The 27635-nt window shown below is 35.1% G+C and overlaps 1 protein-coding gene across 2 annotated transcripts in view; it reads left to right on the top strand.

Moving 5' to 3' along the window:
* The window catches only part of LOC145668406 (protein sneaky-like), a 127365-nt gene that overhangs the window by 26518 nt on the left and 73212 nt on the right, over positions 1-27635 (top strand). For both annotated transcript variants that reach the window (XM_081736208.1, XM_081736209.1), the window contains exons 4-5: positions 13633-13866; positions 26421-26552. In XM_081736208.1, coding sequence (XP_081592334.1) covers positions 13633-13866; positions 26421-26552 — 366 coding nt within the window. The remainder of the gene's footprint in view (positions 1-13632; positions 13867-26420; positions 26553-27635) is intronic.

Genomic DNA, 27635 nt, shown 5'->3' on the forward strand with positions numbered 1-27635 from the left:
ATTAGCTGATTCCAAGCGAAATCTGAAATGACGCCCTGGAGAATTGTCGTGGAACAGACAGACTGACGGATAAACACGCAAATGCCAATTGTATGTAATGTTAGAAGCTCACCACGTTCACTTCAATAAATTTTACATATTAGGATATGTTGAGTTATATTATTAGAGGAAGATTTTTCTCCAATAAAGAGAATGAATTTAAAATTTAACATTGTGTGAATAAAATTAAATAATTTTCTGTTTAATTTCAAGAAAGTTTGTTAGATTTTGTCTGTCTATAGAGAAAGTTGCTGCATATAGAAAATATAAATCTCAAACAAGATTTCCTTCGATCGAATGCACTAACTGCAAAAGTCGAGTTTTATGTAATTTTATTTTCTTTACAGGGTGGCCCAAAAGTAGGTATACACCCCTGCATTGATTAAGTATAACGTTCTAGTTTATGGGTTTATTTGCTTCTGCTGTTCCGAGCTTAAGGTATAAGTGAAAAGACATTAAGGACAGATCATAAAGAAACTAGGTCTACCTGTTTGATAACAATAAGAAAGGATATGAAATACAGTGAGCTGATCAGTACGAGAATGTACACCTACTTTTAGACTACGCTGTATATCTAAACTACATTTCTTGAATGAGTAGTTGCCTGTTTCGGATCGGTTGATAAACATGTATGAACGTATTGTCGTCGCTGCATTTTTATTTTCGAATGTTCAGACGAGACAAGAAAGCATGGGAATCATAAAATAATAATAATAATAATAATAATAATAATAATAATAATAATAATAATAATAATAATAATAATAATAATAATAATAATAATAATATTTCAATTGACTTAGGCGATTCATTACAGCTGCATACCCCGCCTACGTAATTGTTGGATGTATGTCCATCTGTTCGTTCTCCCGTCAGCCTCCTAGCCTACACTGAGAAAAAAATGTACCTATGTGGCGTACGTAAAATCGTATGTTACATTTGTAAATCCTGTAGTTTTTGGACTTAGCGTACAGCAGACGTATAACTCGTATTTTATAATTAGGCTCCGGATTCTTAGGTTCGAACCTATTTTATTCCTGTACAGTGAATGCAAAAAATTCGTGTTTTCTTTACATTTCAAGTTGCTATAAGTAGAACTATATTAGTTTTATAGGACCTAAAATGTACTAATTGTGGAGTTAGGACCTAAAAAATCCTAAATTAGCTTTTAGAACCTATAACGTCCTAAATGATTCTTTATAGTTATTTTTAACTTGAAAAATACTTTCAAACACGTAGTCAATCGCCAACGACATAATTTCATCTGTAAAGGTTTTCTTGAAAGCTCCTAACAGAGTGGCTATCTTCAAGGATATGCTTCCAAACACACCACTGCCACCACAGCCCGTTGTGTCCCGTTGGGGAACGTGGCTCTCAGCAGCACTGTACTATGCAGATAATTTTGAAAGCATTGTTCAGATCATCGATTCGCTCGACGAGATTGAAGCCGCTTCAATCACATCTCCAAAAAAGCACTGTAGTCATAGTTTGCTGTACAACAATTAAGTTACATTAAAGCTAACTTTTCTCATATGCCTCAAGCCATCACTGAATTGGAGAAGAAGTCTCTTCCACTAACAGAAGCTCTTCAAATTCTTCAAGAAGTGAAAGAGAAAAAAGTACCTGGGGAAGTTGGAACAAAAATTGTGGATAAGTTGGAGGCGGTTTTGAAACGCAGTCCTGATTTCACACAGATACAACTAGTGGGCCAAATTCTTCGTGGACACAATGTCCAAGAAAATTTGCTATGGAATCCCGAGAAATTAGCCAGTATGAAATATGCGTCTCTTACATTGTGTGATGTGGAACGCAGTTTTTCTGCATTCAAGAGAATTTTGTCAGACGACAGGAAAAAGTTCACAACAGAAAATCTTGCCAAATATTTTGTTGTTCAGTGCCATTACAGAGAGTGAAGTGACCACTTTTTGCGCTATAAAAAACATGAAAAGTGCCGGAAAAACAATATTTGAACATTCGTATTTCCTCAGTGTATCGTTAGAAAAGTGAAGTGATATTTGTGGTGTTGTATAAAATTTCAAATATAAGAAAACTGACAAAAACTACTACTACTACTACTACTATAGTACGACAGGCCATACATATGTTAAACTATATTTCAGTTATCAAAAAAAGTCCAAGGTAAGAAGAGTTTTATTATTTTTATTACGCAGAAGACTGGTTAGCATAAAGCTTACTAAATTAAGGTTACCATTTAAGTATGAAATAGCTAACAAAGTGTATAAAGTGTAGTAATATTCCGTTTTCAGTAATATAATGCTAAAAATCCTAAACCGTGTTTTTAAAAACCTATAAAATCCTAAAATGCACTTTTTAAAATACCTAATTTGAATTTTTTGGGACCTAAAAATCCGAAGCCTATTTATAATACTTTCTGTATAAGTGTTCCATCTATATGTACTTTTCGCACGAAACAATATAGGCGGCCAGGATCTCACATACAAATGGACGTATATAACATATAGCTAACGAATGTAACGTACATATATGTATGTAATATAAGGAAGACTGTTAGATATCAGACATCCTGCAACGGTATGATGTAACATCTACGAGCAGTGTCTATTTAGCATACGGATAACGTATGCTCCGTACTGATTTCTGTAGTAAGCAAGAGGAGTTCGTATATTTGTACAATATACCGCTGTCCAGAGAACGGATTTTTCTCAATGTAGAAATCATACCGTTCAACGTATGCAAAGCCCTAAGATTTTTAAGATTTCGCAGGTGTTTTCACTTATCTTTCGCCAACCAAAAATAAGGATAGTTTAGTTAAAAGTGAAAATCAAAAATGACGAATTTCTCAAAAATAGTTCAAGTGCTTTTGTTTCTACTTCAGCATTTCATCAACAATCCTATAATATTGTAAAAGGTCAATTTTATGGGAAAATTCCGGAAGGGGTAGTATAATTTTGGAAGTTCTTTGCAGACAATTTTCTTAAAAACAACTCGAACAATTTTCTTTTCATATCTCTTATATCTAGGTATAAATGTTTCATTAACAAACCTACAACACATCACAAGTCATTTCTCCTGAAAATATCCACAAGGGCAGTTTATCCTTGAGATGATTTTTCTTTTTGAGAATATTTTTCTCAGAAACGACTCAGGCGATTTTGTTCATAAAAAAATAAATAATTCATAAATAAATATTTCCGTAATAACAGCTGCATTACATAATTTAATTAATTGTAAGAAATGGGAATGAGAAAAGTTAGTGCGGTTGACGTAACATTTTATTTCGTATAATAATCAACTTAATGTTGCTCCCCAATTTTAATTCAGTTAGCTCTTTGGGCACAAGTTCCATATTATACTATTATGTATAATATTAAAACATCTTTTCACAAAAGACTCCAATCTGTATAAGACTACAGAGCTGAGTTCATAAAGACAACTGTCTGAAGACCTTCTTACATATGCCAGGGCAATATTTACGCATGCGCCAACATGACCCATGGCCCAGAAGGTAACAGTTTCTCGAAAGAGTTTATATATAGTTCGGTTCTGAAAATTTTAGAAATTAACTATGTATTATAAAAGCATATGGATACAACACGGAATTTTTACATTTGTAAATACAGCATCCAAGTAACAAGAATCCATTCGGCTAGAAAGTGGTAATCTCAACATTTTTATTATGAATTAATTCTCTTCTTTCATTGTTAACAACATATTCATTTATTATAAAACCTTTCTATTCCTAATTAACTTCCAGAATTACGCACAGTTTTCAACGTTTATCAATTCACTTAAATATTGATTATTCACTTCACCGTCTGAAAAATTTCTACACCGGTATTTACTGAGTCTGATCGGGAGGCAAAAATGTTGAATTTGGCCCTACCTAAGATGGTCCGTAATCTTTCACCGTCGGTTGTGTTCTATGTGACTACCAGCCCTCTTGATAACTGTCCGATATTACTCTATTCATTATAGAAGACATCTTTCGTCTTTGTAAGGGTTACTCTATTCCGTTCTTGTTGAGACGACTTTCAGGCCCCGGAAGCTGTGCACACTTTACGAGAAGAAAGGCAGTGTTTCAGAAGTTCAAAAGTACAGTGATCCATTGGGATCAGGACTCTTCACTGGAGTGTCGGTGACGGGAATAACACGAATTCTAGTCCTAGCTTCCATCCATCTATTTACTGCATGATTAGATTTCTTGTCCTGATGCAGTTCAACCCGGTTGCTGTCCGCTACATATAGTGTGATGATTTCGTTATATAAATATCCTCCAAAACGTGTTCTGATAATACACAGCACTGATTTTCACATTGTTAGCAACGCGACGTAACTTTATGAAACCAAGTGGTTAAATTTCAGAACAGTGACGTCTGACGAATGAAATTTCCTTGGTTCTTTTTCATCAACATTTCTATACATAATTGTTTGAACCTTTCCACAATCGGTTAGATAGATTTTTCATCTCGTCTTGGACTTAAAAGAAACTTTTCGCCTCATGGGCAACACTAACTTTAACCACAGCTCCTTTGTAGCTAAGCGATTAGCGTACGCGTCTTTGGTGTGGGAGATCTGACTTCGATTCCCGGTGGAAGCTCATATATCATTTGGCCTACGTCTCATATAGCCTCGCTGTTGAATGGGATGTTAAACTCAAAATCAACTCAACTAAATTTAACCATTAGTACGAGCGGTAGGTTTCTCTGTTTATAATACGGTGTGAGATTATATATTTTAAAAATGCAAACCACAGTAAGATGATAAATCTAGAAGGTGAAAATTTTGTTTAAGAGCAACTAAATAGTTAGTAGTGAAGTATAGATATAATAAACTCTTGAGGTACAGACCAACTTTAGGTATCTAATTAAAATACCACTGGTTTTTTATATATATAAAGAAAACCCTTGTTTCATTACCACTGATTCTATTCTAAAGAATATAAAGTTTTTCACTCATTAACTCTCGTCTTAATTAGCTGATCTTCCTACACAATGTAGAGAGTTGAAAATTACGGGAACCTTCCTCACACAACGAAGAAGGTTAGACTTTTTTTTTTTTTTTTTTTTACGTGGAGAAGAGTAAGTCAATTGATTTTCTGTGTGCCTGGGTAGATGTCTTAAAATATAAAGCCCAGATCATTAGCTATTCCAAACGCAGTCAAATGTGTATAAGTTCTTTGCTTGGCGTGAACAAAAGAGACAATACTCTAGTTAAGAAGAACTTTTCAGACAAAAGCAGAACAATTTCTGCAGAGGAGATAGATACAAAATTCAAGCAGAACATCTCTTACGAAACGGAAATGGATTGATTTTCTGTAGTTCCATTTATAACGACTTATCAAAAAGATAGTCGTAAACCTGGTTCGTTTGCTGAGACAAAAATCCGAAGTGGTAGTAATTCTTTGACATTAAAAATATTAACTTCGATCTTTAAATACCATTAATCTCACCTTTTTAATAAAACTGACAACGTCTATAAACGATGTTAAACTGGTTTATTATTTGATATAATTTATAGTATCCTTTTCTTAAAACTGTTAAGTACACAAATTCACTGACTAGGTAACCATAAAACATGTCCATATCAACAACTATCCCATAATAATAATCTTACATATATTAAAAACATTCTTCTTTTGTTAATATGAAATGAACATTCTACTAAGTATAGTGCATATGTATGAGTACTTTCTGCCCAAGGTACAGGTAAATATTACTCAAGCCCAAGTATTTTGTTATATAAAAATGTCGCTCGACAAAGGGACTGAATATAAAAGTCATGAGTAGGCTTGGCTTTTATCTTCAAGAACCACTGGTCCGTTTACATTAGTGTTCTTACATTACTTATGTCCATCATATTTTGATCGCACCTTGTATATATATTCATTACATTTCACATATACATATATATATATAAATACATTCATAACAAATCTTTCATTTCATCAATAATTATCTTTAATTACATTAATTATATTTATCTCATTATTATCCACTATATTATTAATATATCTTCTTATTAAAATATCGTCGCTTATTTAATTAATCGTCGGAGAGTGCGATTTCAAAAAATGTAAAGGACAAACGTGGGTTGCAAATAACATTAATCTTTACGGGCGCATTAAATAACAAATAAGTCGGATGTTGCATTTAAAGGTATACATAGTGGCACTAAGATGTTATAATAAAGAAGAATTTCCTACAAGGTATTCGTTGAATAATTAATTTTATAGAATAGAGCTTCTTTTTAACATAATCTTTGACAATTAAATTTTCAACACAAATCAATCTGATATAAATAATCTTTGCTTTTAAATAATTATAAATCGAATTATAATTCCTCATATTAACAAGAAAGAATAAAAATCATTTGAAAATTATCATTGATTAATGAGAATTAAAGAGAATTAAATTGAATAAAAATAAAATAAATGTTCATGAAAATCTAGAGCTGATATGAGTCTAGCTAAATTTCGTTGACGGTAATCAGGTTACATTCGTACTTGCATACGATTCTAATAACGTACACTGTACTGCGCTATCATGATTAGGTTCTACATTATGTTGTACCTGTCTTTCATCGTGATTTTGATGTTGATATGAAGTCCCATCTCTTGATCTCCAATTACGTCTATCCGCGTAGTTCGCTGTATTTCTGGAATTTCGCCATACATTACGTCGATTTTTAAATCTATTTTGACTATATGGTCTAACATATGAATTGTTACTATTAATTAGGTTAGGCGGATTCCCTACATAACCTTGCCTATTGTGCTCATTTTGATTGCTAGAGTATACTCGGCTTAGGTTAGGTTCTGTATTATTCACACTCCGAATATTTAAATTCCGAACAGGCACCAAATGATCTGAATTATTCTTATTTTTACCCATTCCTGATTGTGGATTCATGGCATGGTATTGAGTTTCGTAGCATTGGACAAGCATCAATAAATGGCTGAAACTCATACACTGTGTGGAAAATAAGATCTGTTGCAATTTAAATGGAAGCAAATTTCGAATCGATGCTATTATTCTCGATTCCGATTGCAAAGGATTAACGACCTTTAATTCGTTGTAGACATTTACAACAAACTCTACAACAGATTTGTGCAATCGAGGATTGAAGTGTTGATTTCTAAGGGTGGCATCTCTATTCGCCAGCAAAAAGTCATTTTCATAATTTGCGATCAATGCCGCTTTGAATTCCTCATATGTACTAATGTGATCACGTATTGCTTTAAACCATAAGGAACAAGGTGGGAGTAATACATGGGGTATTAATGTCATATATTGTGATCGTTCGATACACATTATATTGCATTCGTCTTGGAATTTCTCTAAGAAAGAAGTAGCATTCTCATTACACTTACCACTGAATTTGCTCATAGCTCGGATTTCACTCATCTTAACACTTAATTTTACCTTCTTTTTCTCATTCCTTGTTCTTGTTGAGTGATAGTTCCTATCCGTGACGTGCTGTGTCGTGTCACCATCTATGTTTCGCTCATCAGTGTTTTTCGGACAACTTTCTTCTAGTATAATATCTTCATCAGACCCCGGCGAAGGCGAGTTCATCTCTGGTGAGTGGGGCAACTCAAAGCGATCACTACCCAAGTTATTACGGTAAATGTTGTCTTTAGCTTGTAACGTTCTAATCTCTTCCTGAATAGTAGCTAACAACTGTGTATTTACACGTATGTTATTAGAGTTGTTGCTGACCTGGATCTTTTGCTGTTTAATGGAAGATTCTATTACTTCTAAATCTTTTTTTACAGCACAGATTTCTTGATTTTGGTGATCATGCTTTTCCTGACAATCATCGGATATCTTTTTTAACTTTTCCTCGAACTGTGAGGATATGTCGTTCACCACCTGGACAATTGTTTGTTTCGTTTCATCTGATTTCTGTTCTATCCGTTCTATCCGTCTACTTAATTCTTCATATTGCTTGTTAGCTTCGTCAAACTTCAGTTCTATCTTCTGTTCCATGGTCTTGTTAGATTCGTTAAACTTCTGTTCCATGGTCTGGTTAGATTCGTTGAATTTCTGTTCCATGGTCTGCTTTAATTCTTCATTTTGTTTGTTAGCTTCGTTGAACTTCTGTTCCATGGTCTGCTTTAATTCTTCATTTTGTTTGTTAGCTTCGTTGAACTTCTGTTCCATGGTCTGCTTTAATTCTTCATTTTGTTTGTTAGCTTCGTTGAACTTCTGTTCCATGGTCTGCTTTATCTCGGTAGACATCTGCATCATTTGTCGCTGTAAAGCTAACAAGATATCTTCCGATGTCAATCCTGGTGTTACACTAGTCTCATCGCTGTCACTAGTATTTGATTCCTGCTGCATTGTTTCGTTGACCATTTTTCTTATGATTACTTTACCACTTCGCAATATGGTTAAGTTCGTATTCATTAAATGTAGTATAAAAGTAAATTCAATCTTACTCTTCTTCGGGAACTGAATTTACAAAGTCCCGGGTTCCGGCAAACCAAATTTTTATAACGACTTATCAAAAAGATAGTCGTAAACCTGGTTCGTTTGCTGAGACAAAAATCCGAAGTGGTAGTAATTCTTTGACATTAAAAATATTAACTTCGATCTTTAAATACCATTAATCTCACCTTTTTAATAAAACTGACAACGTCTATAAACGATGTTAAACTGGTTTATTATTTGATATAATTTATAGTATCCTTTTCTTAAAACTGTTAAGTACACAAATTCACTGACTAGGTAACCATAAAACATGTCCATATCAACAACTATCCCATAATAATAATCTTACATATATTAAAAACATTCTTCTTTTGTTAATATGAAATGAACATTCTACTAAGTATAGTGCATATGTATGAGTACTTTCTGCCCAAGGTACAGGTAAATATTACTCAAGCCCAAGTATTTTGTTATATAAAAATGTCGCTCGACAAAGGGACTGAATATAAAAGTCATGAGTAGGCTTGGCTTTTATATTCAAGAACCACTGGTCCGTTTACATTAGTGTTCTTACATTACTTATGTCCATCATATTTTGATCGCACCTTGTATATATATTCATTACATTTCACATATACATATATATATATAAATACATTCATAACAAATCTTTCATTTCATCAATAATTATCTTTAATTACATTAATTATATTTATCTCATTATTATCCACTATATTATTAATATATCTTCTTATTAAAATATCGTCGCTTATTTAATTAATCGTCGGAGAGTGCGATTTCAAAAAATGTAAAGGACAAACGTGGGTTGCAAATAACATTAATCTTTACGGGCGCATTAAATAACAAATAAGTCGGATGTTGCATTTAAAGGTATACATAGTGGCACTAAGATGTTATAATAAAGAAGAATTTCCTACAAGGTATTCGTTGAATAATTAATTTTATAGAATAGAGCTTCTTTTTAACATAATCTTTGACAATTAAATTTTCAACACAAATCAATCTGATATAAATAATCTTTGCTTTTAAATAATTATAAATCGAATTATAATTCCTCATATTAACAAGAAAGAATAAAAATCATTTGAAAATTATCATTGATTAATGAGAATTAAAGAGAATTAAATTGAATAAAAATAAAATAAATGTTCATGAAAATCTAGAGCTGATATGAGTCTAGCTAAATTTCGTTGACGGTAATCAGGTTACATTCGTACTTGCATACGATTCTAATAACGTACACTGTACTGCGCTATCATGATTAGGTTCTACATTATGTTGTACCTGTCTTTCATCGTGATTTTGATGTTGATATGAAGTCCCATCTCTTGATCTCCAATTACGTCTATCCGCGTAGTTCGCTGTATTTCTGGAATTTCGCCATACATTACGTCGATTTTTAAATCTATTTTGACTATATGGTCTAACATATGAATTGTTACTATTAATTAGGTTAGGCGGATTCCCTACATAACCTTGCCTATTGTGCTCATTTTGATTGCTAGAGTATACTCGGCTTAGGTTAGGTTCTGTATTATTCACACTCCGAATATTTAAATTCCGAACAGGCACCAAATGATCTGAATTATTCTTATTTTTACCCATTCCTGATTGTGGATTCATGGCATGGTATTGAGTTTCGTAGCATTGGACAAGCATCAATAAATGGCTGAAACTCATACACTGTGTGGAAAATAAGATCTGTTGCAATTTAAATGGAAGCAAATTTCGAATCGATGCTATTATTCTCGATTCCGATTGCAAAGGATTAACGACCTTTAATTCGTTGTAGACATTTACAACAAACTCTACAACAGATTTGTGCAATCGAGGATTGAAGTGTTGATTTCTAAGGGTGGCATCTCTATTCGCCAGCAAAAAGTCATTTTCATAATTTGCGATCAATGCCGCTTTGAATTCCTCATATGTACTAATGTGATCACGTATTGCTTTAAACCATAAGGAACAAGGTGGGAGTAATACATGGGGTATTAATGTCATATATTGTGATCGTTCGATACACATTATATTGCATTCGTCTTGGAATTTCTCTAAGAAAGAAGTAGCATTCTCATTACACTTACCACTGAATTTGCTCATAGCTCGGATTTCACTCATCTTAACACTTAATTTTACCTTCTTTTTCTCATTCCTTGTTCTTGTTGAGTGATAGTTCCTATCCGTGACGTGCTGTGTCGTGTCACCATCTATGTTTCGCTCATCAGTGTTTTTCGGACAACTTTCTTCTAGTATAATATCTTCATCAGACCCCGGCGAAGGCGAGTTCATCTCTGGTGAGTGGGGCAACTCAAAGCGATCACTACCCAAGTTATTACGGTAAATGTTGTCTTTAGCTTGTAACGTTCTAATCTCTTCCTGAATAGTAGCTAACAACTGTGTATTTACACGTATGTTATTAGAGTTGTTGCTGACCTGGATCTTTTGCTGTTTAATGGAAGATTCTATTACGTCTAAATCTTTTTTTACAGCACAGATTTCTTGATTTTGGTGATCATGCTTTTCCTGACAATCATCGGATATCTTTTTTAACTTTTCCTCGAACTGTGAGGATATGTCGTTCACCACCTGGACAATTGTTTGTTTCGTTTCATCTGATTTCTGTTCTATCCGTTCTATCCGTCTACTTAATTCTTCATATTGCTTGTTAGCTTCGTCAAACTTCAGTTCTATCTTCTGTTCCATGGTCTTGTTAGATTCGTTAAACTTCTGTTCCATGGTCTGGTTAGATTCGTTGAATTTCTGTTCCATGGTCTGCTTTAATTCTTCATTTTGTTTGTTAGCTTCGTTGAACTTCTGTTCCATGGTCTGCTTTAATTCTTCATTTTGTTTGTTAGCTTCGTTGAACTTCTGTTCCATGGTCTGCTTTAATTCTTCATTTTGTTTGTTAGCTTCGTTGAACTTCTGTTCCATGGTCTGCTTTATCTCGGTAGACATCTGCATCATTTGTCGCTGTAAAGCTAACAAGATATCTTCCGATGTCAAGCCTGGTGTTACACTAGTCTCATCGCTGTCACTAGTATTTGATTCCTGCTGCATTGTTTCGTTGACCATTTTTCTTATGATTACTTTACCACTTCGCAATATGGTTAAGTTCGTATTCATTAAATGTAGTATAAAAGTAAATTCAATCTTACTCTTCTTCGGGAACTGAATTTACAAAGTCCCGGGTTCCGGCAAACCAAATTTTTATAACGACTTATCAAAAAGATAGTCGTAAACCTGGTTCGTTTGCTGAGACAAAAATCCGAAGTGGTAGTAATTCTTTGACATTAAAAATATTAACTTCGATCTTTAAATACCATTAATCTCACCTTTTTAATAAAACTGACAACGTCTATAAACGATGTTAAACTGGTTTATTATTTGATATAATTTATAGTATCCTTTTCTTAAAACTGTTAAGTACACAAATTCACTGACTAGGTAACCATAAAACATGTCCATATCAACAACTATCCCATAATAATAATCTTACATATATTAAAAACATTCTTCTTTTGTTAATATGAAATGAACATTCTACTAAGTATAGTGCATATGTATGAGTACTTTCTGCCCAAGGTACAGGTAAATATTACTCAAGCCCAAGTATTTTGTTATACATTGCGTGTTGAATTGAGAAAGTTGCTTACGTATAACAGTCTTTCTCATACTGAGACTCATGAACTACACGTAGTCTTCGGAGCATATCCTTGATGGTTCTATCAGATTGAGCAATAGTCCAGAAACAACCTGAAAAAATAGAATTCAACTCAATTAAGTTTCACACATTACAGTTGAGAATCTCAAACATGTATAGGTAATATAAATAATATGTTATGCAATATAATAAGGTAAAGATTCTAGTATTATTGTAGTAAAGATAAATTCTAGTACTATTGAAAAATATTCTCAATAGGCTTCAATTACATGTGTATTTTTAACAGACTTCAAAAAGAAGGATGTTCTTAATTCAACCTAATCGTACACATATTGAGAGTTCATGCGTAACTTCAACACAGGTGCACAGATTTGGATTTTCTTTTTTGTTTGTTTGTTTAAAAAAATATATCTTTCCCGATGGTTCAACATAAATTTCTTTAGGATCTAATAGTAACTTTTGGAATTGCTTATAGCAACCATACATTCTAGAGTGTGATAGTGGTTGCATAACAGGAAAGGGATGGTACTGCAAAGTTTCGGAATTTGGAAGAGAAATTAGACATAATTTGTTTTCAATAGAAAAAAAAAAAAGAAACAGCTCGAATGTTGTCGAGACAAAGTATAGTGTCGTTGGATTGCCTTCGAAAGGCAATTCACCGTGCCAATAGAATCCAAATCGACCAATCTAGTTTTGTCTAACTGGATTGAGTGGATTGCAGTTTTAGCGTCCTTTTATTGAGACGTGACCTACAGCTTAAAATGGAATTCGAACACTGTAATGCGGGAAATCGAACCCGGACCTCGAATAAAAGCGCGCGCTATTAGACGTGCGGGGGAAGACTCACTAACTCGAGAATACTAACGACTTTTATTGGTGTGTTGCCATTCCAAGTGCAAATAAGCAACTGAACATTGAAGGCAAATGACGCATCCAGAGCGCGACAGAATGCTCTACGAAGAACTATTTTAAATGTAGAAACTTACTTTTTGCTCTGGTCAACGACTAACAAATATATTTAAGGACTACGAAATAGAATTTCTATATTGGTTTATTCTTTTCAGTAACTTTTTATTATACGAAAAGAAAATTTTTAAATATAAAGGTTCGGGAGGCTACATTACTACCCCAAAATTACCTTATGCACAGGGTTCATTTCTGGTTTAATTATAGGTTATTACTTGAGACATCTTTTTATGATCTCAAACTTCGGACAAGAAAGAGAAATATTCTTACATACTTCTTTTGAATCGCTGGGAGTAAGATACAAATTGGATACGTGTCGGCTGGTTGATGATAAGCTATTCAATTGCACAAATTCAATGTGACCAATGTAAGGGGAAGAACTTTGCACTTTTAACACGTTCAAGAAACAATTGCTATTTGTATCTAATGTTTAATGGCAGTGGGCAATATTTGTCAGAGCACCAACCATTTGATGAAGAGCTTTACTCGCGTTAGTTATACAGCACATGTGAGAATGTCTTCTCTTTTCAGGTAAGATGTATATCATTTTTAGCGTTCCCAACATTTGCTGGACGCTCCGGCCGAAGTGTTCTGAAAGCAATAGTACTAGGATATCTCATCACAGGGCCAATGCAGAATCTCATAGATAACGGACGGGAAGTGGTGCGAGTATTCACTTGCGCGGCTACTTTAACATACAACATGACTAAAACAAGAATTAATCTTATGTTCAAACCATTCCAAGAGGCACTGCTTAAAATGACGGTAAGTTATCTGTACGCACACATTAAAAAAAAAAAAGTGTTACTTGCACAATTTGTATGATACCTACTTGATTCTTTAACAATGATTAATAAAGTTTAGCACAGAGCAAAAACTCAAACTTACTTTTTGTATCTTTATATTGTGTCCACTTTGCTATACCAAATATATTAAAAGTTCTGGTTTTGAAAAGAAAATTATATTTTGAGTAGAGATGCAAAAAAGCCGGCTTTTTTGAATTTATGGTTTTTTTCACATAAAAAGCCGGTTTTTTGGGAAGAAAACGAGAATTTTGGAAATTTTGGCTTTTTTCATTTTCATGATTTTTCTATCTAAATAGCTTTCATATAGTATATTCTATAGTTAGATAAAAATTCCATGACCTAAATGCCATATTTAGCTCTGTAATTCACCATCAAGATGGATGAAGCACATGTTTTACGAATTAAAGCTAACATGAAGAATGTAATATTTGAGGGCAATTTTACAGGCTATTTAACTTTATTTTAACTTTTGAGTTATCGACATTTTTTTTCTTCTCTAGATCATTTTAGTTTGTCATCCGTGTTTCATTTCTAAGAGCTTAGACTCTAGCTTCTAGCACAAAAGTTAAACTTACGTTTTTCTATATATCCATCAAAGCATACGTTTTTCAATATGTCCGTCAAACCGTACTTTCACATCTCTGTTATACTGTAGTTGTGCAATGATTTAGCAATAATTTTCCGGATACAACCTTGAATACCAATTTATACAAATAATCAGTAGCGGATTTAGAAAAGTACTTTGGGAAGGGTTTCTCTGATTGTTTCGTTTTCTAAAAAGTCCTAATTTTATTTGGGAGGTGCTTGAAGTTTATGAGTAAAGACATAACTAATAGATATTTCGTTCGTTTTAGACATTCCGCAACTTTGGGGAACAGGCTTCAGTCCAAAAGACCGACCCCCTAACCTTCGCAAAACCGTCACTGCTGGTAATTAGTAATAATTACGATTTAAAAACAATAAGAAAGGAAATCGGCCAACTCCTACACTCCTAGTCGGCCAGTACACGCACTATTTCTACATTCACAGATGGAAAGAAGAAAAGCTTTGTCAGAATAGTCGAATGCTGGGTTGAAGCCCGGACTTCCCGATAGAAGCGCAAAAGCTAACCACTCAGTTATGTTTGTTGTGCAGTTGTATTTAGTTTAAATATATTTCGTAGTCCTTTTTTGTAAGGGGGGGGAGAAGTTCCGTAATGATATGTAGAATCCCTCTTGTTAAAAATTCAGAAAACTTGAGGATTGGGTAAACCGTGATGATGGCTATATAAAACTTAACTGTAGAATTTCAAGCATATACAGAACCAAAAGCTCTAGATGTGCAGCCTTTAAGTGTATCATATAAATCTAAGTATGTCTCTTATGTTTTATTTCAATTTTATTTTGTTTCAAAAAGAGGGTATAGAATATTTTGAAGTAAAAATACTACATACAATTTTGCTAGTTATTTGTATATTTTTTAAAAGAAGTCTTTACTTTTAGGGTTGGCTCGTTTACAATAACTGTTTTTTTTAAATGGTTTAAGCCAAAAAAATAAAAAGAACAAAAATGCGAATCGTGTGAACTTCATGGTGACGTTTCCACATGTCAAACCATCTGCATTAGTCTTATTTCCTTTTCACCTTTTAATCAAGGTGTCCCATGTTCAATTCTCGGTCGAACCACAACCCTTCTTTCATATGTAAACCAAGTAGCGGTTCGGATGTCACTTTAAGCGAAAGTCTTCTCCTTGATAACCTCGGTATTACGTAAGGATGTTAAGCCTAAACATACGAAACGAAACCAAATTATATATTTCTGCATACCTGTTGTTTTATAAAGAAGCCAAGGTTGCTTAAATATATTGACAGAAATTGGCAAAATTTATCATTGCCTACGTAGCTTCCAACATTAGCTTGGATTGGACTTTCAATGATATCTACATACTAAATTTGTAATTTAATACCTCAGTTTTAGCGTACTGATTATGATACGTTGACCTTTAAATTTAACATGGAAAGCAATAACAGGATTTTCCCGTTGTTGTTTTACATTTAAAATAATGACGGGATTTTCCCGATGGCTAGGACAGGAGTTTCTCAATTTAAGAAATTTACTGAACGGACTTCTTTAAGCTTATGGGACCTCTTCCAGCATAACCCCGTTGTTGCATAATAACACCAAGGTGAAACAAACTTATTTCTGTGAATATGTAATATAAATACATAAAGCAAAATATCTAAATAAAAAAAAACCTGGTTTAAACTTCCCCCAAAAAACGGGTTTTTGGCATTTTCAGAAACAACCATGGTTCTTGCCAACTCTGCTTGTTTTTGTATATAGGAGGTTAATTTTTTTAATTATATACATTGGTTAATCCTTTGGAATTCATAATGTAAAAATGTTGAAGTAAAATTGTTTGAAATATCTTTTCGAAATTCATGGTTTATTTTCGAGGTTTTAAATTATTATCAGCATCAACCACTAATTAAATGACTTTTTGTGTCATAGAGAAGCGAAACAAAGTCTGTTTTATCAATTTAAAGCAGAATTTTGAAAAAAAAACAAAATTTCCCAAGCAAAAAAGCGAAGCAGAAAAAACCGAGTTTTTTTTTCAAACAAGCCGTTTTTTTTTTCGAGCCCTTGCATCTCTAATTTTGAGACATTTATATACACCTGACCTTATTTAATTTATAAGGTTGGAACGTACAGATGCTTATCAATTTAATGGAAACAACTAAAGTTAAACTTAACGGATTAATATGACATTGAACCTTCTTTTGCTCTCAGAACAGTTCTAATGTGCCGTGAAATGACGTTGAAGAGGTAGTGAATGGTAGCAAGTACAGTATTACACCATTCTGCTTGCAGTCCATCATTGAGTTCTGCAAGAGAAGATGGAGAAGGAAGTCTGTACAGGATTAGTTTCCAAAACGAACACACATGTACAACCATATTTAGATCCGGGTATTGAACGGGCCAGGAGAAAATATTCATCTTCATTCCAGTGTCCCTCAAACCATGCTGCTACAGTTCTCCACAGGGGTGTAGCCATGGGGGGCCCATCGGGGCCCGGCCCCCCCAAATGACCAGCTTTTAAAACATCATTGTAAGATTACCTCGCTTCAGTCACTTGAAAATAACAAAGTTTGCACATAATTGATAATTTACGGGGTTTGGGTACAAAACCTCGCGGCCAGAACCTCGCGGCGACAACCTCGCGGACCAAAACCTCGCCTGGCCAAAACCTCGCCTCCCAAAACCTCGCGGCCCAAAATCTCGCCAGGCCGAAACCTCGCCTGGCCAAAACCTCGCCGCCCAAAACCTCGCGGAACAAAATCTCGCCGGGCCAAAACCCCGCCTGGCCAAAACCTCGCCGCCCAAAACGTCGCGGGCCAAAATCTCGCGGGGCCAAAACCTCGCCTGGCCAAAACCTCGCCACCCAAAACCTCGCGGGCCAAAATCTCGCCGGGCCAAAACCTCGCGCCCTAAAATATCGGCATACCCAAAATCTCGCCTGACCAAAATGTAAATGTTCCAACAGATGATAAGGATGACGGTATAAAAGACGCTGTTTCAGAAGAAGTATCACGGGTATTTGACCAAGTCCCGCGATACCATATGAAAATTCTATTTCTGTATTAGAGGATTTCAATGTGAAGGTAGGGCGACAGGATGTTTTTAAACTGGTTATAGGGAAAGAAAGTCTGCATAAGGAAAGTAATGACAACTAACGAGGTTAGTTTCGTGAACTTTGGGACATCCAAAAACTTAAAATTTTAACAAAAATCTAATAATATTTATGAAAATATGAAACAATATATGAGTTTTTACGACGTCCCTTGATTATGTCCTATAGGTTAAAGGAGTCGTAGATGACCAGGATGAAGGAAATGATCGAATAAAGAAAGTGGGAGGAAACGGGAATAACCCGAGAAAGCCCACGCACACGATGTTTTGTATCTTATTATTGTTATTATTATTATTATTATTATTATTATTATTATTATTATTATTATTATTTGTAATGTGCAATTGCATATTAGGAAACACATTGGGTAAATTTTAAAGAAAAGTTTCATTCGCGGCGAGGTTTTGGCAAGGCGAGATTTTGGGCGGCGAGGTTTTGGCCCGGCGAGATTTTGTCCCGCGAGGTTTTGGGCGGCGAGGTTTTGGCCCGGCGAGATTTTGTCCCGCGAGGTTTCGGGCGGCGAGGTTTTGGCCACGCGAGGTTTTGGCCCGGCGAGATTTTGTCCCGCGAGGTTTTGGGCGGCGAGGTTTTGGCCACGCGAGGTTTTGGCCCGGCGAGATTTTGTCCCGCGAGGTTTTGGCCGGCGAGATTTTGGGCGGCGATGTTTCGGCCGCGAGATTTTGTCCGTATACCAATTTACGGTAAAACAGTATGGAAAAATACTATTTTACTATACCAATCGAAAAATAGTATGGTATTTCCTCCTTATACCAGTCGGAAAACAGTATGGTTTATTATTTTTTTTTACAGTAGACACACAGTTTACTGTTTATATATTTGACACTTTGAAAACAAACGTTTCAACAATTTACTGTAAATACTACCATAAAACAATGGTACTAAACTGATTTTTTAAGTAGGTCTGCATTACATTTTTTATATGCTGTAACCAGTATTTAAAAAAAACATATTTATATCAGATGAAAAATTTGGTGAAAAACAACGTTTTTCAGTATGGATTTCAATTAATCGGTAATTTTCAATTATTTTTACATGTCACCATCCCCCTTAGGAGTAATAATGGGGACTGAATTTGGATTTAAACGGCATTAGAAGTGGCACTGTTCGTATCAGCCACTCCGAAAACTATGATTCAACATTAATATTGGTCATTTTCGATCATTTTTGTATATCTTCCCCTTCTCTTCAAAGTGCACATTCAAAGTAAAGCTATAAAAAACATTCCAGGCCCGAAACTCATCTACGTTGAAAAGTTAATCGAAATCAGTCGGGTGGCTCAAGAGTTGTTACAAATGTAGTAATTTCATTATATATATACATTACAGAGTGAATGGTAACTACGTTGACAAATTTGGGCGAGTGATAGTACATCTAACAAGAAGCAAAAAAAAAAAAGTCGTAGTGAACATGGGAAATTCCGTCCCGTTTAGGAGTGTCGAAAGCAATACACCATAGAGAGTGCGGTTAAAAATGTCACTTAGAAAGTCACACCTACTCTGTTGAAAAATGCATGTTTGGAAACACAGCTATGCGTGCGCACGGAATTCCCCAAAGGAACGGAGGGATTCCGGGATATGCTGTAAAGGAAAGAAGTGTCACACGTTGTTAATCCCGTGTGCACACGTAGCTGCGTTTTCAAATATGGATTTTTCAATAGAGTAGGTATGACTTTCTAAGTGATGTTTTTAACCGCACTTGTTTTTAAGCTGTTGGCCTCTGAAGTACATGTTCCCATGCTTTAAACACTCTGTCATTCCTAAACGGAACGGAATTTCCCCCATGTTCACTAGGACATCTTTGCTTTTTTAAAGATATAATATCACCCGTCCAAGTTCATCCACGTAGTTACCGTTCACCCTGTATATATAGACAGATAAATAAATAATGACATTATTTCGGAAAGTTTCGAACTATAGCCTATATGAATTGAATCATACAGAAGTTATTCGAAGAGGCACTAGACACCAGCATGACTGGTGAAGAACTCTGTGTGTATTACAATGCAATAAAACTCGGTTTTGCGGCTATCGCAGCATTGCATTTACGTCACACGATTTTCTGGAGTTAGTTGTTAGTGATCGTAACCACCGCTTTAAAATTCCTTCGCGTTCCCACTTGTATCGCTATTTCTGAGAATATTATTTAAAACTTCTGATTCGAATCATTACCCACTCTTTCCTTCGAAGAAGTTTCGCATGTGAAACAGAAGAAACTTTTTTTTTTCTTGAAACATTTTTTGACGGAACAATGCACGATTTGCAGACCTAAAGATATTAAAAACCTAATTCGTCGGATATTATTGTCGTACTACTTTATTATTATTATTTTTGGATTTGAATATTTCTGAAGAAATCGAGTTTATTCGCATTCTCGCACTAATTTTTTTAAAAAATAATTTGTATAGTGGTAAACTGAAGTCCGAAGTGCAAAGAAGATGCTCGAAAGCTTGTTTACAAACGAGATGTCCCTGCTCCTTCACGTGTGCAGCCACTTCGAATCTGTGGTCGATGAGGAACAGAACTCTGCATCGTTAACACTGGCGAACTTCAAATGCACGAAGCACCCTGTATCTCGGAAGAAGAGGTCAATGTTATTTCTTTAAATCCTGTTTTAACTGCATCTTCCGCAGTACTTTCTTCTTGCCAATCACTAGTGACCTAAAATGATGGGTGCGACCTCCTTGCTTAATTAAACAACCTTATGGGGATAAAAGATTATTACGAGTCTACCATTTTCCTAATACTTTGATTTGTTGGCGAAAAACGCTATAGATATATTCACAATAATATAAGCATTTTCTAATAAAAAGTTCTACCATTAAAAATAGTTTTTTATTGTAATAACCCCTAAAATAATCAAAATAATGGAAAAATAAAGATCAAAAAGTGTTACGTAACAAAGGGGTGGGACTCGGCCTTGCGTTACGAAGTGTGACAAGCAGGAGGGTAGGGTAAAATTGGTCAAAAATAGCGTTACGTAATATGTAAACGGCCCCTAGAACAGGAAATAAGACATACAGTACTGGCACAATTATTATGGATTTTTGGAAAAAAACTTTTTTTTTTTTTTTTTACAAAAACGACATTTAAGCAAACAAATAATAATGCAATCAATTTTATTCACAAATAGTGAGTACTTCAATAGTAAACAACTATTTTAATATTTAGTTTGTCCACCCTTTGCATTAACAAGTGCTTTAACACGTCTGGGTGTTCCAGTGGTCAACTTTCAGCACAATTCCCTGATTCTACCTGAATGAACCCATACTTTGATATGACGTTGTATGAGTTCTGTTTTGGTTGTTATGGGAACTTCATGTATTTCATCTTTCAATAGAGGCCATAAACTCTCAATCGGACTCATATCCGGGGAATTTCCAGGCCACGAGAGCACTTCTACACCATTTTCTTCAAACCAGGTCTTCACTGACTTTGCCGTATGACACGGGGCAGAGTCCTGTTGAAAAATCCAAGGTCTATCGTCAAACCAGTCCCTTGTTTGAGGTAGCAAACGTCTTTGTAGTACTTCTTTGTACTTATACTGGTCCATGGTGCCATCTCCAAACGAATTGTTCCATGCACAGAAATGGCTCCCCAGACCATGACCTCCTGAGGGAATTTTACAGTCTTCTTTAAACATTCCGGTGTAAATTGCTCACCTGATCGCCTTCTTACAGTCTGCACACGGTCGTTAAGCACTGCAATGATAGACTCGTCACAGAACACAATCTGCAACAATACAGGCCACAAAATAAGGCGTTGAACAGCTGAAGAAAGTAATGGAAGCAATTGAATAACGAGTAGGCTTAATGACGTGAAAGTCTGCAAGGCTTAAAATTGGAAGTTAAGTTTAATATTTTGCATAATTTTAATTATTTGTGTTATTAACGTTTTTACATGAATATTTGAAACTCCTTCCTTCTCCCATTGCTCAGATATCCAGTCAACGTGAGCCTCTGCCCAGGCCTTGCGAGCCTGTTTCATCTTGTCAGTAAGGCGAGGCTTTTTTCTGGGACGATATGCTTTTAGACCACCTTCCAGTAGTCTCTTATTTACTGTTCTGCGAGCAATGGTAATGCCCTCTGCTGCAAGTTGGTTGGAAATCATTCTGCAAGATGCTCTTCTGTTGTTAATTGCCATTTTAATTATTTTTCTGTCCATTCTCGGTGTTGTTTTCTTAGGTCTACCACATTTTCCAACCATATTTGATGCCAAACTGTGGCCATATTCCAATTTCTTCTTGATATTACTGACGGTTTGAGTTGAAACTTTAAGTTTCTTCCCTATTTCTTTCTGTTCTAAGGTGGTTTCTTTCAATAAAACACTAATCTGTCCAACTTTGCGAGGACTCAAATCACGAACTTTGCCCATGTCTGCTCAATTGCATAAACACATTAGAAAATCTGGGGAAAAAGTTGGTATTAAACTTGAAGGCACAGAAAAACAAAAATAAAGTGATAACATGCAAATGGCAGGCGGACAATGCAATAAACACACATTTTTTTCACGCAAATGCCAGACTATTACTGAGCTCTGTCCAGACAATGCAGTGATTGTGTCAGGGTTGTCAGATATTTTCTCCCTGTATTGCCAGACACTCCCGTATAAGACTGTAAAACCAATTTAAAATAACTAATAAATATTTGTTTGGTACTGGTGTGGTAAGGTACCGGTAAATAAAATATTAGTTAATAAAATTGTTTGCAAGACATTTTTGCACAAAAGTTTTGTCTTTATCAAAAATCTATAATAATTGTGCCAGTACTGTAGATGTTAATAAAATAATTATGCTTTTTAGTCACGAATAATAAATAATTATTTTTGTGAGGAAATAAAGAAAATAAGTGAAATTTCAAAGAAAATTAGCCTTATGTAGATAGGTTCTGCGTACAAGGGCTTAAACTAGTTATGCAAAAGGTATATTCCGGGTCCGGTAAGGAATTTGGTCCGGGACAGTGATTATTGGTTAAACATAATAAAAACTACCTGGAATATAATTTATGCACAAAAAGCAAATAATAATAATAATAATAATAATAATAATAATAATAATAATAATAATAATAATAATAATAATAATAATAATAATAATAATAATAATAATAATAAGAAGAAGAAGAAGAAGAAGAAGCTGGAAACCAAAATTTGCCGGTTTTTTCATGCCTCAAAAACACTAGCTGCAACATAATTTCTTTTGGCTTTGTAGCTGCCCCCCCCTCAAAAACGACGGCCCCCCCCTACATAAACCTGCTGGCTACACCCCTGGTTCTCCAGTCATTCAGTTGTGTGAATGGAGCATTATCATGCTGGAATATAGTCATTTCCCAGAAACGAAGTCTGTACCCTAGGATGCACATGGGTCCCTAAATTGGAAACATTAATCTGAGCATTGATGCTGCCAGTAGCATCAGCACTAGAAAAAACGGGATATTCCGGCCCACAGCATCACAACAGAGATGTTTAATGGTTGATCGGATAATACACGTCTTTGGGCATTCGCAAAACGTAAACACGGTCCGTGATTTGAAATAAGATGAACAATGACTCATCTGACTATATCACACGTTTCCTCTCATCAATGGTCTATATTGCATGTGCGTAAAACCTTGATGTTCTGGTAAAGCGTTATGATCCTTTACTAGCGGTTCTCCCTTGCAACCGACTCTGCGTCATGTAACTCGCGGCGGACTGTGCTTCTCTACTCATGCTGTAGAAACTGCTGCTTGAGTATTTCCGTCACTTGCATCGCAGTCGTACGGCCGTTTTGAGTGATAATCTGCTTATATGCTTAGCGGGATCTTTAACTGAAGAATTTCTTTCGTCCACTATTCGTGTTCACTGATTTGGTTTTGCTAACCCATAGGCCAATATTCTAGGCTTGTCGTAACCTTGGACTGCTCCTTGTGACACTCTCAACAGACTTGTCAATTTCGTCCCACTCGCACTACAAAACCTTGCGGCAACGAATTTTCTTCTTTGGAAGTCAGAGAGGTCTCCCATTTTACATTGTCGCTGTTTAAACTGTTAACTGAACACAGCCGTTCTATTGCTCTTCACGTGGTACGGAGCTAGCCCTAACCTTCCACTATCAACAGTCGGGCGCTGCAGTCGCCATCTAACCGTTGCGAACCCAGACACCTGACGTATTTCCATACCCAGGTGTTTCCATTGAGTTGATAAGCATCTCTACAACTCAAAACATTAAAAATTCTTATAAACAATCATCCAATTGTCTTAACTAAAGCATAAAAATCTTGTATCAACAAGACTAGTATTTGATTTCTAAGCATTTTCTGTCTACCTATTATAATCCTTAATTTCTATATCCCAACAGTTTTGCATAGAAAATAGTAGATGTATGCTTTTCCGGCTATACGTTTGTCCATTGTACAGTAAATTTTAAAATATTTAAACACAAAATAGAGTGATCCTTTCCTTCGATAGACGTGCACTATATAACACAGTATTTAGATGCAGCAATATTTTACAGCACAAATGGAGCATAGATGATAAAACTTCATCAAAGCCAACATTGAGTTAGAAATAAATGAGAGACAAAATTGGAAAAGGGGATTGAAAAATAAAGTAATGTGACGATCGAGAATTCTGTACGGTTAGAGCGGCATCTGGGAAACAAGAGAGGGGAAATACGTGAAAGTGACTAACGAAGTTAGGAAACCAACAAATAGCTAATACCACTTCCTGGACAATTTCATTCGTATTGCCTTTTAGATTGATTCTCTTGTGCCCTATTTACCTACAAGCCAGAAACAGAGAACATTCTTTTTTGTTCTCTTTATCTTTACAAAACGTTATATACATATAGTTCCAGCGAGAAAGCAATTAATGTGGTTAATCTTTACATATATATATATATATATATCTGTCTTGCATACATTGAAGAGACTATGCTTCTAGGCTAATAGAATGATATAGACTCCACGAGAGTTTGCTAAGAGAAACTTCCCCATCTCGATTTTTATGAACATTTTAATTCTATTTGTGACGGTCAGTTGATTATATTTCAATTTTATTTTAACTCTATTTCAATACAAGTACATAATCAACCAAAATAAATACAAAGAAAAACAAGATGCGATAGATTTTTTTTTATTAAATTCTCCACATTTTGATTAGAAGAATAAAATATTATTATTATTATTATTATTATTATTATTATTATTATTATTATTATTATTATTATTATTATTATTATTATATTAATTGGCGTAATCAGAATAGTACTAGACTACCTGTGAAAAAAAAGCTATTGTACAGGTTGAAAGTTTTATGATAAGCTATGACTTTGAGATGCACCGTAGCCTAAACTTTAAATTTGTGAGTTAAAGGTTTTAGATTTCTGAGCTTTCAGCATCTATGGCAATTTAGCCTGTCACGTATGAGGGATGAGGTCCCTTGGCGAGCACACTATCCTAGGAAAGGGAAGAAAGAAAGGATTGGGGAAGGAAGGAAGTGCCCTGAGACCTGTAAGTTAGGTACCACCTCGTTATTTGACTGGTGTGAATGAGGAAAACCCAAGAAAGTTTCATTTAAGAAGGTTGGCCTGAAAAAGTTTTTTTTTACACTTTTTCGACCGAGTGCCCCTACCGGGTTGTAAGTTAAAGGGGGTTCATTTTTTCTTTAGGTACATCTTGCATCAGGGACCGGGTCCGGACCCTCTGTAACTCGACTCAGGCCCGTAGCCAGTCCCAAAATTTAGGGGGGGCGGTAGAAGTTAGGGGGGGGCGACCCAATCATATTATACTTCATCACCATATTATAGTTCATTTTCAAGCCTACCGTAAAACTTTTAGGGGGCCAGTCAAAGTTTAGGGGGGGCCGGCCCCCCTAGTCCCCCGTGGATACGGGCCTGACGACTAACATTTGCAGGTATTCTTAACAGAACTATAGTTTAACTGAGAAAGGATTGAAGTAGGCTAAAGATTTGATTTTACAGCGCCATCTGTACTCTTTCTTTTCTTATGAAAATAATGTAGTTCTATCACTTTTTTTCTAAAAATATAGGTGGCAGTAAATAACAATTACTTATTGTCTTTTCGGGTGCAGAATAAGACAGATTTAATATTACATAGACCTATTGGACAACCCCAAAAATACTTTGGACCCCTCTCAGCAAACCTCTGTGTTGCATAGAAAAAAACAACTTTAGTTAGAATTACGTATTTTCAGCCTGATGAATGCCATGCAAATGAACGTACAATTGAGCTTGACTTAATTGATTACTACTACTATAGGTATATGGCAATAAACTTGTGCATTTGTAGAGATGTAGACTTAAGTAAGTTAAATAACATACTTATGAACATTAACATAACCAATTTCCTTATTTCTTTGACTATACAAATGAAAGTTGTTATAAATGCATTGTCACATAACTTTAACTTGTGTACGTCTGAAAAATACCTGACCTTTCAATACTCCACAGTAAATTTTATCTTCATAAGTAAATAAGTAGCCATAAAATATTTACTATATTGTCTATGCTCTGCAATTCAATATTAAGTACTTTGTGAAACAATCCCTCTACCTTCTTTCCCGTTTGACAGAAAAACTTCTTTCTTCCTTCTATCGCATCTTGAAAGACGCACTCTTATATTATCAGCTTGTTTGAAAACGTTTCTAATTTTCCTGGAATATGTTAAGCAACTTTCCCAACACACACAGTACATTTGTAGCAGCTTCAAAGAGTAAATAAACAACTCATAATGAATTGACGTTGATTCATAAGTTTTCTACACTTTCCATTTAATTACCTGAACTTCTGTGACCAATTTAATTTATTAAGTAGCTCAACATGTTTCAGGGAAACTTAAACGAGGCCAAAAGAACTCTGAAAACAATAAAAGGTGTGATTCGTCCCCTGCAGAAGGAAATTGAAGGAAAAGATGAAAATAGACGACTAATAGAGGAGAACGACTACTTGGACGAACAACAGGTAAACTTAATATACCATATAATTAGTAGAAGCATCAGCAATAATGAGAATAAATGTACCTAATAGGCTTATGAATTGCTTATAAATTCATTCTTTTATAAAAGACACTATATGTTAACTTCAAAGCATGGTATGTTAACAAGTAAATATAGCTCTAACGAACTTGAGAGGGATAGTGTCGAGACGAGACAAAACTTCATACAGTCTTGTTCTTGTCTCGTTCCCGGTCTCATCTCAATCAACGGATACTTGTCTCGATCTCGGTCTCGAGGATCAGGTCTGAATCTCCTCTCGATAGGCCCCATATAAACTGTTGAGTTGAGTTGAGTTTGAATTTAACGTCCCTTTCAGCAGCGAGGCTATGAGACGGAACCTACTAATTAACGTGGAATCCGGACCACATGAGCTCCGGCCTGGAATCAAATCCATGTTTGGCACGCCAAAGGCGCGTACACTAACCGCTTAGCCACGAAGGAGTTTCCCCCATATAAATTGTCTGGAATTAAAAGTGCATAACTAAGTAGTATCATCTTACAGCCTGTCGTTTCCTCTTTTTAGTTTTACTCTTCATTTCTGTCTGGAGAATTGCTTGAGGCCACATACCCCTTCATAGCTAAGTGGCTAAAATATCATACATGCTTTCTATCCATGTGTTCGCGGATTGAATCCTCGTTGGGTATATCACGTCTTGGATAAAATCTGAATAGTGATCCACATCCTTCTTTAAGCAATAAATCTTGCTCCATATAGCTTTAGTAGCTGAAACATTAAATTCAAAGTTTATTTCCTCTCTGTTGAGTCAATGTCATTCAATCCCACATAACCGATAACCCAAAATATAGCAGCAAGAACGTACTTAATTGAACCGAAATTAAAATGGAAATTGAATCTTTCAGTTTAACATCCCACTTTTATTCAGTTTAGGCTAAAGGAGACGGATGATAAGGTAAATGAACGATAATGGATTAATTGGAGGTATGAAATTGTAAAAACACGCCTCTTCTAAAAAATCCAAATTAAATGCATTATGAAATTTTGGGAACAAGATCCAACAACGTTATGCTAAAATAAACACTTAAGCAT

The sequence above is a fragment of the Thermobia domestica genome, chromosome 13 (assembly GCF_964235325.1).
Source record: "Thermobia domestica chromosome 13, izTheDome1.hap1.1, whole genome shotgun sequence".
Taxonomy (NCBI): Eukaryota; Metazoa; Arthropoda; class Insecta; order Zygentoma; family Lepismatidae; genus Thermobia; species Thermobia domestica.